Below are 16,761 nucleotides of genomic sequence, written 5' to 3' on the forward strand. Positions count from 1 at the left end.
TTCTGTGTGGAGTTTGCATGTTCTCCCTGGGCCTGCGTGGGTTCTCTCCAGGTACTCCAGTTTCCTCCCACTTAGGTTGATTGGTGTCTCTAAATTGCTCATAGGAGTATGTGTGGCTGTCTGTCTACATGTCAGCCCTGTGACAGACTGGAGACCTGCCCAGGATGTACTCAACCTCTCCCCCAATGTCAGCTGGGATTGGCTACAGCCCCCCTGTGTCCCTATTCATACATAAGCAGTATAGACAACGGACGGAAGGATGGATAGTATTTTAAAGGGATAAAAGTAAAATCTGACTTTTTCATCATATTGTAAACTCCCTGACCACAGACTTGTCAAATGTCGATACATTTGTCTCTGTTTCCACAAAGAAGAGAAATTAAACTATGTGCTTAAGCAATACTCTACAACAATGTTCCTAAAACCCCATTTGTTGAGGTCAATTTTACATTAAATGGATGCTCAAGGTCAGCCTCGGTCCTCTGGCAGCAGAAGCCTGCAGGAGGATGGTTTTAGGCCTGTGCAAGTGTAGCAACATATTGAAACACTTATGTGCACATTGTTCTATTTCTCAAGCAAGGCATAAATCAAAGAGTCAAAGCCCTCAGTATTCACCAGGAAATATGTTAGTTATCCAGAAAAAAAACAATAAATTAAGTGATTGGATATTTATATTTACAGTAGATTAGTGCTCTGCCTGATCTTAACATGCACAAATGAAAAATCATTAAAATATTCACAAGCAGTGATGCTAAGGGTTTACAGTGGCATTCTAGTCTATAATGTAGTATTCTTATAGAAACAAAGTGTTGTGGTGCTGTGGTTCTAATACACTCAAAATTGCATAGAATACAGGAGCTGGGGACCATTTACTGTATACATATATATATACATAATAGAAATGTCTATTTGCCAACTGTTTATATGTATATTATATGTATTATGAACATATAATATACATATAATATACATATAATATACATATAAACAGTTGGCAAATAGACATTTCTATTATGTATATTATATGTATTATGAACATGCACAGTAAAAGGTACAATGGTGGGGGGAATGCTAATCAGATCCTTTGCTTAAGTAAAAGGAGAAATACCACAGTGTAGAAATACCTTATTACAAAATTCTATTTCAAAATATTACTTAAGTAAAAGTGCAAATGCATCAAATCATATTTGCAGAACAGCAGATTTCACATTCATGTAGCCTGTATGCAGTATATAAAAGTGTATTTTGATATATATAATAGGCCCCTCTTCAACACAGGTCCTAGATAAACACAGGACCCACTTTACAGTCCTTTATATTTTTTATGAAATCTGCAACAAAATCACTTATCCCAAATTATTAGAACCTGGTGGCCCCTGGGTGTGTGGCCTGCTTTGCCCAATTGGTCATCCAGCTTTGCATTCACCTCCCATGAGGTTTTGACGTACCTCTGTCAAATACGAATCTGAGTTTTACTCTGGAGGTCAGTAATATCACGCGTTTACACGTTTTGAGAAAGTCAAAAATCTAAACATCAACCAAAGCCTATAGTCACAGATACAACCTGGTGCTGGACGGGATTTCAGCTCCCACTGAAGCCAGTGAACTTGCTCTTCACAAAGTGGGGTCAGGGGCCCCATTCAGGTCTTTACAAATGAATTTCAAAAACATAAAATCCCACACTTTGCAGTATAAACACATTGTGGCAACATCACTGGGGGCTGTTTCCCCGCAGCATTAGGTTACTGGTGTTTTATCTTCAGCTGTGGATGGCTGAATGGTGTACTGATCCGTAGGAGAAAAAAAAAAAAAAGCGAGAGCTTCCCTGGCAGGCACCGTCCCCCCCACCCAGCCTGACCGCCCACCCTGATCCGTAGGAGAAAAAAAAAAAAAGCGAGAGCTTCCCTGGCAGGCATCGTCCCCCTCAGCCAGTCTGACCGCCCACAATCCGGGGCGAGAAAGTGCTGCTTTGTGAATGAAGGGAGCGGTGGAGCGCACAAAACAAAAGTTTGCCAACATTATTTCCGACGGCTGACCATTTCATATTGAATCGAGACGTTTCGACGGTGCAACAAGCGACACCTGGACAACAAGGAGCGAGAAAATACAGTAAGTCAGGACGCGTTTTAGGACCTTGCGTGGCACTGATAGAAAGCAAACTGACAGTCTTTTTTTTCCACAGGAAGACGCACGCATAGCAGCATAACCGTGACTGGAATAACTGTTGTGGGATGCTAGATAATTTCATAGTAGAATTTAACACCAGAGGTTCCTTCCTCGCCCATAAAGGCCTCTTTTTGTCCCGGTGTGCTGTTGTTAAAGAGAGGCTGACGTGCAAACTATTGTTGCCTCTTTAACGCACATTTTACAGTTAACGTTAAAGCCATGACGCTTTTGAGTGGTCTGGGGATGGAATAGGATTTGGAAGGTTACGCCAGAAAAACTGATGCAAATTTAATTTATCTTAGGTTATTTGTCGATTTAATGCTATTGAAGCATTTTACCGTTTCATGCCAAGTTTCCATCTGCTTGCCAGTGTTTCGCAACATTTCATGACTCATGCAGAAGACGTGCGATCCCAGTGTCACCATGAACAAAAACCAGACTCACAGAAGACGCATTCATGATATTGTGAGGTTTCTCGTTTTGGTCTGTGGCGTAGCCATTATAAAATGTAACCACAGTGCTATGGAGGGCAGGAGTCGATCCTTATCTGTGGTTCAGTTTTGTCAGGACTTGATGCTTTTAATCTCATTCAGTTATTTCTAGTTTTGACGGATGAAGGGTGCAGTATTTCTTATCGATTTATCTGTTGGTTGTTCTCTCAGTTAACTGGTTCCTAAAATATTGGACAATTGTGAAAATGCTAATCATGATTTCTAAAGCTGGAGGTGACTCTAACCAATTCTGCAGTACTAAAAGAAACACTAAAGAAAACCAGCAAATAGACACATCTGAGAAGCTGAAACCAGAGAATTTGATTAATCTGCTGATTATTGCAGCTCTAGAGGAATGCAACTGGTGGTGTTTTGGTTCCTTTCTTTGCAGGAGCTGTCCTGCTGTTCAGGCATTTCAGAGAAGCTGTAAATCATGCTGGTGAGTTTGGCCTGTCTCTGTCTGGTGGTGGTAGTCAGCGGTGACCCCTGCCTCATCATAAGCGAGATCAACGCAGACAACCCGAGATTGGACACCACAGAATTTGTGGAATTGTATCACACCAGTGGACAGCGGGCTTCACTGGACGGCTACACCCTTGTGTTCTATAATGGAAATGGAAACATAGCCTACAAGGTTCTGGACCTCAAAGGCCACAGCACAGATGACAGAGGTTTCTTCCTGGTGGGTTCAGTGGACATGCTGCCCAAACCGGCCATCCTCCTGCCTCCCAACACAGTTCAGAACGGCCCAGACGCCATTGTCCTCTACCACACATCTGCTGCTCGCTACAGCGAGAAGATGAATGTCACAGGTCACGGGCTGGTGGACGCCGTCGTGTACATGACTCGCCGTACTGGGGGAGCAGAGATCCTCGCTGAAACTCTGACACCCGGGGAACCAGCCTTCGTCGAGGATGAAACGGCGCTGGAGGGGGATGAGTCAATTGAGAGGTGCCTGCTGTCTGAAGATCACTGGGGCTTTCAGGTGGCTTCACCATCCCCAGGTCAACGAAACAACTGCACCCCACCTGCTGCTCCAGCAACCAGTCCGGTCATTACTGAGCTGAAACTGGGAGGAGGGCAGGTGGAAGGGTTTGTGGAGCTAACAGAAGCTCCAGCTGCGGGTCCTCTGGTGCTGGTGGTATTGGATGGGAAAACAGACAGGGTCAGTGTGAGTGTGGACGTGGATGTGAACTCCTCCCGGAATGGGTTGATCTCCATGACCATAGAGAAGAACTACATGAAAGGTCAGCACCCTGTGAACAGTGCAATTTATCTGCACTTTAAGTTTACAGTTCTGTATGAGCCAGATCATTTCATCTATTAAGTGCATTAGGAAGCCAAAATGAGACTTTATGTGTTTTATCCAATTTTTATTCATTCATTCACTTTCATTCTTTGTTCCTCTTATGATTTCTTCTCAGGGGATGAGTCTGGGGCGGTGGCTATTTACAGTGGCAGAGCTACAGACTTCCCTGTGGGGGGTCCACTGAGCCAGGTTCAGCCTTTAGATGCGTTTGTGTTTGCTGGACCTGGAAACAAGCCAAGTCCCAACCTCACAGAGACTCTCATCCCAGGCAGACAGCCCTACCAACTCAGCAGCAGGTAAGAAACTGACAGTTGAGAGTTTTCCACTCCTGGACTGCAGAACAGACAAGAGGCAAAAAGACTCAAGACCAGTTTGGTGAAAGTTGTGCCGTGTTTTGGTGGTGTTGGTAATGTTCAGTGGTTGTTTTTGAGGCCATAATTTGAAGTGTTGCGAAACCCATTCAGTTGGACAGTTCACTCTGTGGCAGGGAGAGGTTCAGCTTCTGACCGCTGTTCCTCTTTGCAAATTTCTTTCTCTGTTTGGCATATGTGTCATCACAGTGGTGCAGAAGTCACAAGTAGACTTTGACTTAAACACACTTCGCTCCAAAAATATTATCATCAATGGAGCTCCGATACTACGATTCAGCATAGCAATAGGTAAATAAAGAGTTTCCAGTGGAGCTAGAAATATTATCGTGTGTCAATGTACGTTTATCTTTAAAAAAAAAAAAACAGCAGCAGCAGAAGAGCCTGAGTTGGAGAAGAAGATCATCACTGTGTTCTTAGATTGAAGACTCCTGAACATAAAATGTGTTATAAAATACTGCAGACTGTTCCTTCAGACATAGAGAAACTCTGAGTGTGTGGAACAAAACCTGTTGATGAGCAGTGAGCTAGAAGTCAGAGGATCAACAAGGTGTGAAAATTCATCCTGAGCGGAACCTGAAAGTGTACCAGTTTCATTTCAGTCCATCTAATGGCTGTGAAGAGGTCTTACTCAAAACCAAAAATGTTAACCTGTTGGTAGCGCAGGAGGAAAAGTCAGGGGATCACCAAAGTCAGTGGGAATGTCTTGTTAAAATTTCATGCCAGTACATCTGATGGAAGGTTGTTAAGATATTGTGGCAGCCCTTCAAATGAAGACCATTTTGTAATGCTTTTTCCTTAATGATTTTTTGGTCAGTTTGAGAGAGGGAGGCTTTTACCTCAGTCGCTGTGGTGTGGCCACCTGGGCCAGAGACCCTGGCGTCTTCTGGGAGGCTCCGCAAACTCCTGGACAGTCCAACCAGTGCCCCTGGCCGAAGATCTGCCCTCACAGTATCGGTGAGTGTTAAAGTGTGTTTCGTGACACTTACTGTATTTTATTTTTATTAAGCTTCCCTTTATAACACATATGTGCAGTTGAATGCACCTCCCTGCAGTTCTGAGTTTGTTAGCTACACATAAGAAACAATATACAATATTTGTGCCTTCTAGGACCTTTATGTTTACAGGAACAGTACTTAATTCCACCCTGAAAGTACCTTAAAGGTTATATGTTAAAAACCAAAATGTGTAAATGTTAAAACACATTATTTAAAGCAGCATACATTAAAAACTAATTCTGTAAATGAGATGTGGAGCATTAGGTCATGGCCCTGACTCAGTAGCTTGTGAGACCGCGATACTGCGGCATTATGGAGAAATGAGGAGGAGGAGGCATCTGCAGTGAGGGACTGTTGTTAATTGTTGAATACTGGGCAGATGTGACACAGGGAGCTACATGTACGGTATATGAATGCAGATTTTTATTTATTTTATGTCGGGGACCCATGGAGAACTTCTCAGAAGGATACACTCACCTCCCTAGAATGCTCATGGGGATCTTTATTTATTTATATATTAAATTCTGCCCTGAGTTACACCAGATGAGATGTTTTAAACAAGCTTCTTTAGAAAAGACAGTAGGTTCTTTGTTCATCTTTAATCAGTGGTACTCCATACAGCGACAGGTCTAGAAATAAACCTATTGTATCATTTAAACATAAATGTACAGGTGTATTCTGCAGGAATGGCTGTGCTTTTTCAGGTAGCACTCAAACAGTCCTCAGCAAGTCAGTTCTACCAATTTTTGCTGGATTAGCCGTTAAGCTTGTGGAGACTCTAGGAAGCCATTATGCTTGCCTAAAAAAAGTCTGACACATAGCCCCAGTAATCTTTCCTACTATACTAAGCCACCTGCCTGCTGCCTGTATCTTCAGATTTAACAGGCAGATGTGAATGACATCAGTCAAACTCTTGGAAAAAAGAAAATGTTGTATTTTGCCAAATTTCAAACTTTTCCTTTACTATGAACTAATAAATGCCTGTTTTATACATCAGTGATTCCAGGAGGTACAGATTCAACACCTCACCTCCCGCCCTGGGGGAACAGTGACTTCCTAATCAATGAACTTAACACTGATACACCTGGTGCAGCTGAAGACGGCGAGTACATTGAGCTATGGCACCCATCAGGTCGCAGAGTCTCCCTGCAGGGCATTTGGATACTGTTGTTCAGTGCACACAACAACAGACCCTACAGGGAGATCAACCTGAACGGACACTTCACCACCTCTAAGGGTTACTTTCTATTGGGTAGTGACAGGCTGGTGCCAGCCCCATCACTTCGCCTGCCTCCTAATACCATCCAGAATGGACCCGACGCTGTGGCGCTGTACCGCAGCCCTATTGGCCCACCATCAGCTGTACAAAGGGGAATCCCTACTAAAGGTCTGCTGGATGCAGTTGTGTACCGACAGAGAGGATCAGATAAGGAGGTGCAGGATCTGAGCAAAGCTCTGACCCCAGGACAACTGCCTCTCCTGGAGGACCCAGAGGTTTTGCCTGGTGATGAGGCCCTCAGCCGCTGTAGAGGCCTTTATCCCCATGACCTGTCTGCTTTTTCAGTGAGTAGAAAGGGGAAATATTTCAGAGATTAAATGGTAAATGGTCTTATACTAAGTCAGGAGCGTGTGTCATACATGCTACTGGCTAACTTTGCTAACTAGCCAACAGTGACTAAACAAAATGTTTCTCTTTTTACGCTAATATTTGAGTCAATTCTATCTCAGATTATGGGAAATGTCACTGAAAATTTTAAAGTAAAATTTTAAGTTGCAAACATAAGATGTGCATGGATTGCTACAGGTGGCTCCACCCACTCCTCTGAGGGAGAACAGCTGCCCCCGCCCACCTCCAGCCCCTGAAGGTGTGGTCATCAGTGAAGTGGCTAGTGGCCACTGGACCAATCACAGCCAGCAGAGGGCCTTTGTGGAGCTGCACGGCCTCCCCATGACAGACCTGCAAGGCCTGGTGCTCACTGTGTTTGACCAGGAGCGCACTGGGACTGTCATTGCCCTTCCTTTGACCGGATCTATTGACCAGCATGGATTTTATATTGTCGGAAATGTCACTGGAGCAGGTGAGGGCAGTGAAAACCTTCCGTAAGACCAAAAATATTGTCATGTCTCCTTCTTAAACAGTCTTTCTCCTGCAGTCTGTGTGTTCTTTTTCCTGTTGTGTAGCCATTGCCATTATCTTTCACCTTCACCTCTGCTCTTTCCTGCATAGATCAGACGTTCCCAGAGGGCTCCACGGTGCCTGCACGAGGAGCAGTTGTCCTGTGCTATGATCTGTTCAGCGTCTGCAGAGCTGGCACAGCTCTGACCAACTCCAGCCTCAGAGACGTAATTGTGTTTAGTGAGAACCAGCAGCTACTCTCCTCTCTGTCCACCACCAGAGGGAGACAAGTGATTCCAGCTCTCAGGTAAACGCAGACCGAACACAACAGTGCAATTGTCTAAGAACTTCATAACACTCACCCAAATTCTGAAGGTTTTTCCCAAATCGTCATAGACTCTTGTAACGATGTGGAACTAAAAAAAAAAAAAAAATCTGGTCTGGTCCAGGAAAAATATACATTTTGTCAGTTTTTCATTTGAAAGAATTTACTTTTCAGAAAAGTAAAGATGGCAACAGGAAATGGCATTGTCTCTCACTTTTTTTTTCTTTTTGTGAATGTTGAGCCGCTTTCAAACAAAGCCAGACTGATGCTGCCATTTCCTCTTGCCATCTTTGTTTATATGAGATGAATGGACATAACTGAGAAACCAATTAAAATGATGTTTTCCTGAACCAGACTGGATTTGTTTATCCTGTATTGTTAGAAGGGTCTATAAAGATTTGAGAAATACGTTCAGAATTTGCGTGACATTATGGGGTTAAAATGGTTGGCAAGTTTCAGTTTTGCACCTTAACGGAAGATTATGTCTGTGACTTGAATTTATATAAACACATGAGAGTCACAAGCTGGAGCGATATGGCTGTGTACATTTATTATTGCATGTGCAGGTCGGTGGAGGCTGGCCCTGTCTCACTCAGCCGGTGTTCCTGCTGCGAGGTGAGGAGCCCCTCCTCCTGGACAAGCTCCTCCCCCACACCCACCACCACAAACCTATGTCCGAGCCCAGTGTTCTCAAGTCACATTGACCTTTGCCTTGAACCCCTGTCCAGTGACTGGCAGGAGCACTCAGGAGGTGAGTTAGTCTAAATTAACAAAAGAAAAAGCATAAGAATGTGAATCTGAATAAAATAGGGTTTAGGGATAGAGAGCATTTTGATTTTATTTAAAATATGGCTCTGCTATTTAAACAGCTCTACATAGAACTGGACTTTGGCTGCTATCCTCACCCCTCCGGATCTCAGTTTAAGGCACTGAGATAAATGTCCTACACATAGTGGCTTTAAATATACTTAAAGTGCATTCAGGCATACATCTCTTAAATGCCTAATGGTGAAGAGGCATGTAGGTGCAACGACCCTGCTTTGATCCCGGGCTGGGGATCTATGCGTGTCATGTCCCGCCTCTCTCCCCATGTTCACTGACTGCACTTATTGCCATCTGTCTCATAAAGGTGAACATGCTACAAAAGTGTCTTTGAAAAGAAAAGAAAATTACAGCAGTTAATATTAAACCATAATGTGTGGATTAATGGAATGGAATTAATGTGTCAAAAATATGAAATGATGTCCAAAGTTGTTTTTGTTGTTGTTGTTTTTGTCTAATGGTCATAATACAGTAAATAGTCAGTTGCTAAAGCTGACTGCTCCTTGTGTGTTGTCCACAGACTGCAATGGTCTGATAAAGGGGAAGAGGATCGCTGAGGTGGCTGACTACCTGGAGCAGAGGTGTCACTGTGGCATCTCTGCCTTGTATCTCCAAGGTTAGGCACTTTTACTCACCATAACTTGAAATGGTCATATTTGGCAGATTTTTAATGTAAGAACTGACGTTTTCATCCATTAACTTTGAAAAACTCTGCTCATTTATAAGGGTTTCAGTGAAAAAGAAATGGTTACAGGCTACTGACATCATTAACCCCGAGGACAGAATGTGACTCCTAAAAATCAACACAGCATCTAAATCGCCTGTTGAACATTAAGTGTAGATAATGGAAAGTGCATCTGTTTGGTTACGTTCAAGGAGCCAACGTTTCTTGCGTGTCTGGCTGGCTGCGAGTGTGGGGGAACATCCAAGCACTGTCGGACCATCAGAAGGCCCTCATCATCCAGACATCGCATATGAGTCCTTCATCTGCTCAGGGAGACATCTGTTCTTCCCCTACCACGGACCGTTACACGAGCACAGGTTAGCACCTTTTTAGCACATATCACCAGCTGCCCAACAAACATGAAAGGTTTCCCAGCTAATTCGTCATCACTTCTTCTAAAATAATCAAATACTAAGTTAGCTAAGTCAGTTGTTTAATAGTCCTTTGGCTGCTGTGAGAATCAGCCTTGTTATATCCCCTTGGTGTGCTCTCTGGGGTCTTAAAACATGATGAATAAAACTGCGTATGGTAGCATCCAACCCCTGGTGGTGAGTCCTCTCCCAAATGTGTCAATTATCTCATATAGTGCAAATATAGGTAGTGAAATGTGTGGCTATATACTATACTATATAATTTTGGGGACGTGGAACAATGATGCAGTGGTTAACACTGTTGTCTCACAGCAAGATGGCTCTGGGGATGAACCTCCCGGCTGACCGGGGCCTGATGTAAACAAACATGACAGTAACCTGACATGCGTAACTCATTTGAGTGACAGGTGATTGGCAAATAATTATTTGCTAGTAGAGGAGGGCAGGATGTCTGTGCATTTGATTGGATTGCAACTGAAGCAGGTTTACTGAGTGAAATTGTGTTCGTTAATGTTTGTGCCACGCACCCATGGTTTATATACAGGCCCGCTGAATTCTCTGAACCTTTAGGTAAGCTATTCATCTGAAGGGAACCAAATCTTTTGCTGGTTTACAGCTTCATCAGGGTGTTTTAATTACCATGTTGCTTTTAAACTCAGCTTGTTCAGAAAGTGTAACTAGGCTCTGATTTGATTCTCTCCTAGCGTCTACCCTCGGGCTTCAGATCGGGCTGATCATAGCAGTGCTCTTGCTGCTGGGGCTAGGAGTTGCTCTCTTCAAATACTTCTACAGGAGGAGGTGAGACTATTGTTATTCACATTATTCTTTTTATGTCTGTCTTCTGCGCTGGATATGGGCATTTATCAGGCAGAAAGGGTCTAATGTAAGATGCCACTGAGTGGCTTCATGAGAAATGTTTTATTAGAGACTAGAAGTCAAGATATTTCTGGTTGTGCTGATTAAAATTTGACTTTTCATTTTCTTATGTTTCCCAATTAAAAAAATGCTTGAGTGTCCCTTCAGGGATAAGGCCGATCATTTTCTCTATTAATAATGTTTCAACAATCTCCATCCATAGACTAAAACTGACAATGAATTGCCTCTACTCACAGGTCTGTCAGCTGTCAGCCGTGGATTAGCTTGTTCATCTGTGTAACAGATCTCTATTGTTGTTCAAAAACGATTAAAAACACATCAGGGAAACATACCGCTGCACTGGGTGACATGTTTTTCATTACAGAATACTAGACCCAGTTATGTTGCCCCAAAGGTTAGCATGAGTCAGAGTCAACTGCGCATGTGCGAGATATTGTGCAAGAAACCTGCCCCCCAGTGCAGCGATGTGTTTCACTGATGTGTTTTTAATCATTTTTGAACAACAATGGAGGTCAATGGCACAAATGAAGGAGCTGATCCAAGACAGAGAGATTGACAGACATTAACTGTCAATAGAGGCAAATCATTTCTGGTTTTAGTCTTTGTATGGAAATACTGTTAATATAGAAAATGAGCAGCCTTATTTCTTAAAATGAAATGCAACAAATCATAGAGTGAAGCTGTGGTAGTATATAATGCTGAGGGCCGAGTTGGGTCAGTCAAAAGGTAAATGGTAAACTTTATCAATAAGATACTCCAGGAATAGTTGGCAATAGAAACTATTGTGTAATTACCATTTGTAGACTCACAGTGCATGTGGGAGATCCTTAACATTGTTGTCTCTATTCTCAGGCGTCCTCAGGACTATTACACCATGGAGCTGAGTGAACATGCAGAGGGACTGTCAGATCTATAATCCAGGCTTCGATCACTGTTCGTGTCAGGAAATGCTTGTGTGTGTGTGGGAGCGAGCGAGCGAGAGGTTAGGGGTAATCGGATGTTAATTCAAACTTAAAGCTGCATTAATTAAGATTTAGCACAAATTTGGATAAATCAAGTAAAAAATTGTCTAGAAGTGTTGTCTCCCTGCTGTACTAAACCCCCCCACCCCACTCTATCTTCAGCCCTTGTGTTTATTTCTTGTCCTCTGTGGCTACTGTTGTTAAAATCTGCACCACACTGATCCGAGGTTATGTCTTGGTTGTTTTGACTCTCACTTTGCCCTTAATGGTCAAAAATTAGAGGAAGAAGTTAATTAATGCAGCTTTAAGTGATTGCACAGTTGTTTGGAAATGAAATGCTTCCACAGGTGTCCTTCTCTGTGTCCTTGGGAGATCACTGATGAAAATGACTTGTAGGTGTTTCTTAACAGTGCAGTTGCTTCCAGTGTGTTATGTGATATTTCATGGCACCGGTGACGCATCAAATCAGACAGCCACTGATTTGAAGTGTAAGAAAATAATTGTGCTTTTAGATAATTTTATACTTCATGTACAACTGTTGCCTGTGAACAGTGCTGGTTACTACTTTTAAAAGAAAAGGGAGGTTTTTTAAAAAAATACTTGAGTCCTAAAAGGTCATTTTTGTTGACAAAGCCATTAAATCTTAAACAACCATTTCTTGTGTTATGCAGAAGGCTCTTCCCATCATTGCATTCTCAACAGGTACTACAGTGTCTTAACAGCAGGTATAATAACCAAGATATTATCTCACATGTATTCTTCAAACTGGACTGACGCCCTGCTTCATTTTCCTGCTACATGCTGTAATAGTTCAGTTTAGACTTGTGTCACTCAAAGGGCCTGATTGTCTTTTTTAAATGTGAATATCTTTAGCTAACCACTTATGTATGCTTACTTAAAGCAAACTGTTTACATTAGTAGAAAGAAGAGATGTGAGAGGCTGGTGTTAGTCATTTCTTGAATGAACGGTATGTGTTTTTAGAGATGAGACTGCTTGGTGCTGAGAAAAAAAAAATTAGCTATATTATGTTTCATTTGTATTTTTAGTGGCTTAGAAACCTACTACTGCTACTTTGTCCTGTGTGTTAGTTGCTCAGCTGTGATTCCTCATTTATAGGAGGGAACATGCAGCCAACTCTGCTGCAGCCAGAAGTGTAAATACCATTGGGGGTGGGCAATTTACTGTATCACCAGTCTGAAATGTTAAGTTATTGTAGAAGTTTGGAAAGTTTTTGATTGGGTTCCACTTTTTTTAATTGATTCTAAAAATCAAGGTTTATTCAAAAATAATCATAACATTTCCAATACAACGTGCAATGAAATAAACATAAGCTTGGATATGGTCTATTTGACAGTGTCAGTGTGCCACCTGCCTTGTCATGTAATGTTGCCTTACTCATCTGCTGAGGTGTAAAGGATTATACTCATTTGCTTGCTTTACTTAACTTGCTGAGGAGATTTTCCTTCTCAATACCATTTTCCTCATTTTTAATTTCTGTTATACACCTCTGCCAAGCTAAATTAGCCCTATGAAATCAGATTTATTTTAAAGCAATACTGTATTATTGTGTAAAATGAAGCAAATATATTTCCCCCTTGAAATTGTTATGTAATATTGTTGAATTGTCTCGTTGTAGACATTGTAAATTTTTTATAGCCTCAGTGTAAAATAGTACGCATAACTATTGAACAAAAAGCAGCAGGAGTCAAACGAACCTCAAGATTTGTCCCCAAATAATATATTTACATGCAAATGTGTTGACTCTTGAAAAGATACACAATGATGAACATTACACAACACAGGGTGATGTAACACTTAGGCTCAGAGCACTTGTTTAACATCAATGTGAATAAGTTTGTGTATCTCTAACTATTGATCAGTAGGAGCTATATGGCTGAACAAAGAATATTGTCTTTTTTTTTTACCTCAATTGCATATTCACAGATCAGGATTGGCAGAATTCAGCATGACTGAGAAAAAACTTGGAGTAAATATTTATGTCTGTAGCAGCGTATGTCCGCATGTCACTGGAAACACTAGAAACCCCAGGTCATAATGTAAAAGCTGTCTTATCAGTGTCTTCCTTCCAATGTCATGAAAATGTAGCAGGTTTAAAATAAAGCGAAACAAAATAATATTCCTGCAGATGTGAAATTGTTTCACAGTTGTTTTTCAAGTCAACCCCAATGTTTGAATGCAATTTTTGTGTTTGTTTGGCTGGTAGTAATGGAGCTGGTACGTTCACTGAGCATTACTGTTGTACACTTTCAGCTGTCTTTGTGCAATACCTACATACATTATTATGCACAATACAGATATGTATAATACTGTATTTTTGAGAAGAATACTTGCAGCAACATTGCCTCCTGCTAACATCATCTTAAAGAATATTTTCTTTGTTCTTTACAGTTTTCTAACCAGAATTATTTGGTTTGTTTATCACCTGTCTGCAGTATAAGTTACATGCAACCTGAACCCTTTGGCAAGCCTTAACACCAGTAATAGGTCTGTCTCTCAGGTCTGCTCTCATTTGTGGTTTAGCACCAAGTGCTCAGTGAGTAGGTATCTTAATAGAAAAAACTGTCGTGTGGTTACACTCTCAGACTTTGGCCCATGTCACATTGCACGCACAAGTACTAAGTAGAACAATTTTCTTTTCACTCTTTAATCTGCCAACCTCAACACAGGAAAGCAGACGAAACAGACAGGAAGGAGCTGCAGCATCTCCAGCAGCAATACGGTGTACTGACTTTTGATGACTTCAGTTCCTGTGTATTCATTTGGTTTCATTTGCTCGTTAGTTTTCAACTCATCAGACATCTCTCTTTTTTTTACTCTTATTTTTCCTACATCTGTATTTGTGAGAGTGATGGCGTTATATAAAACATCTGTGTGGGGAGCATTTTCCATCCTTTAACATCTTCAGATGAGTTCACGACATCGGTGAGTTTCCTCATTTTTGTGGTCTGCGCATTTCACTTCAAATTCAAGTTCGCAGCTGCAGGAGGTTTTTAAAACTGACTCCAGACTTCAGTCTGTTTCTTATGTAAACTAATAGAACAGACTTTCATTCACTTTGCAATAAGCTACAAAACATTTTGAGCATACAGTGGTACCTTTTCTTGTTACTGGCTGATAGTTATTGTGTAATTTTACAGACTTGGTTTTCTGTATAGGTTTGATCACTATGACCACTTGATACTCTTCTCGACACATTTATAAATTTCCATCACTATATTTCTAACATGTTTAGGTCATTAATATTAGTAAATGTAACACCGGAAGCTGGGCAGTGCTCTGAGGTCTGGCTTGTTGAATACGTTTCCTTTGAGAGAAGTTACATGATCAGCAGCAGACCACACAGGAAGGCATTAAAATGTGTTTGCAATATTTTTACTGCATCGAAGTTTGCAAATATGTGCACATCTGGATGTGTAAATAAGCAAGTCTTGGCAAACAGGTTTACCATATCAACATAGTGTTATTGTTTACAGTGTGTTTCTGCTATACATTGACCAAAATATCAGTTATTATAGGTTTATAGATTTAAAACATTTTCAAAAAGAATCCCTGATGCTCAGGCAGTTCCTCTGTTTTGCCCTTATTTACCTGTTAAACATCTAAGTTGTTATCAGTGACTGAGATCTTCAAGTAAAGCAGAAATGTGACATTAGTTTATTAACAGAAATTGATACCATATTTTCAAATGAGTATCTTGAATAGCAGCAGCAGAAACAACAGACTGACTGAACCTTGGGGAACAGGAAGGGAATCTAAGCTGCGGCCAAAGAGACAAATCCACATTTCTATCCTTTCAATGAAGTAAAGAGCAAAAGTAGCAGAATAGATGTTTTCCTGATATTATTTACAACTCTGACTAATACTTTTTCAGCATCTTTGGCAAAAAAAGCTAATATGATTTTTTTTTTTATTGAATTGGAGCCGGTAAAATCAGACAACTGAAGGTGAAGCTGTTTCTCTCTCCATATTGTATACATTTTTCCAATATCAAGTAAAAAATTGGCCTGAAGTATTTAATGTTAATGTATATATAAATTTGCTGTTTTGTTTTGTTTTTTTTACTTGTGTTAAGGCAGGTTTATAGTCGCCTCATGCCAGATGTTTTGGACACAACTGAGGTTGGCTTATTTATTCGCCTCACTTCATCACTGTGTAATGCTGTTTTATATTGTGTAGACGCAAATAGGAATACATCAGACTTGGTCATGGAAAGGATGCATTACGACTCCATTCTAGACCGAAGCAAACGCATCACGTGGCAGGATGACTGCTACATGGATCTTCAATCTACGTCCTGCTCTGTCTCTTCACAAGCAGAAGTAGAAGGTAAGAGTTTCTTTTACAGTTTCATCATGGCTGTGGATTGATTAGTATCAGGGCCGCTGTCATTTGTTTCCCCAAACGCTTCTTCCAGTTTAACCTTTATTTTCTTTTTCTTTTTTTTATCAGTTTTACCAATTTTGAACAAACATGCAGAAATCTGAGTAAAAAAAAACAAACAACAATAGAAGTATATCAGTAATAATAATGACAATATTAACTGCATCATGTTTATGTAAATTCCCCTAATATACATAACAACTAAACATGGGTTTAACCAGGTTAAACACCACAACAGAGAAGTCAGTAGTTCTAGAAGTTGTTTTTTTTTCATTATCAAAAGCGGGGGGATTAGTTTGTGGCAATGTTTGTCCATGCAGAGTTTGAAGGCAACACAGCTGAAGATTTGTGGGAAACATGTAAAGACAGTCAAATGAGAAAAACTAAAAGAGGAGTTAAAATTATTAACAAAAATAAATAAATAAAAACTTTACCAAACAAAGATGTCAACTGTTCCAAAGGTCAAATTGGCTGGAATACACATGGGAGTTTTTATTTATTTTTGGTCACACTCTATTCCCTGCTGTGGTCCATTGCCAGTGTTTTAATTCTGCCCGGTTCTTTTGTCTGAAGGCCCCAAGAAGTAACACTCAGGAAACAGGAATCAGCTTTACGTAGATTTATTTTCTTCTGGTTAAATGCAGAGTTATTACAGCGCGCTGGGCTCTGAGAGATGACAAGTCTCCAAGAGCCTCGATAATCACAAATCATTCACATGTATCTTCTCGGGCTGGGACTGCCCTGTACATCGGTGGTACGTTACACGTCAATATTCTATAATGTTCATATAGGCAGTGGGTGTGTGTGTGTTGTTATCTTCTATTTTCAGGC

The 16,761-nt window shown here is 41.0% G+C and overlaps 2 protein-coding genes across 2 annotated transcripts in view; both read left to right on the forward strand.

Annotated features, from left to right (window-relative positions):
* The first annotated feature begins 1,894 nt into the window (after positions 1-1,894).
* Positions 1,895-11,647, forward strand: LOC109963662 (uncharacterized). Its single transcript, XM_020606363.1, has 12 exons — positions 1,895-2,109; positions 3,049-3,904; positions 4,082-4,262; positions 5,152-5,291; positions 6,330-6,895; positions 7,137-7,410; positions 7,560-7,755; positions 8,340-8,524; positions 9,116-9,211; positions 9,472-9,636; positions 10,395-10,488; positions 11,419-11,647. The coding sequence occupies exons 2-12, from the start codon at positions 3,091-3,093 to the stop codon at positions 11,480-11,482; spliced, it is 2,775 nt and encodes a 924-aa protein (XP_020462019.1). The 5' UTR covers positions 1,895-2,109; positions 3,049-3,090; the 3' UTR covers positions 11,483-11,647.
* A 2,635-nt stretch (positions 11,648-14,282) lies between these two features.
* nlrc3 (NLR family, CARD domain containing 3) overlaps positions 14,283-16,761 on the forward strand; it is an 11,592-nt gene continuing 9,113 nt past the window's right edge. Inside the window, exons 1-2 of the mRNA XM_020606091.1 lie at positions 14,283-14,472; positions 15,727-15,876. Of these exons, the coding sequence (XP_020461747.1) occupies positions 15,756-15,876 (121 nt within the window). The 5' untranslated portion in view covers positions 14,283-14,472; positions 15,727-15,755. The remainder of the gene's footprint in view (positions 14,473-15,726; positions 15,877-16,761) is intronic.

The sequence above is a fragment of the Monopterus albus genome, unplaced genomic scaffold (assembly GCF_001952655.1).
Source record: "Monopterus albus unplaced genomic scaffold, M_albus_1.0 scaffold76.1, whole genome shotgun sequence".
NCBI classification, from domain to species: domain Eukaryota; kingdom Metazoa; phylum Chordata; class Actinopteri; order Synbranchiformes; family Synbranchidae; genus Monopterus; species Monopterus albus.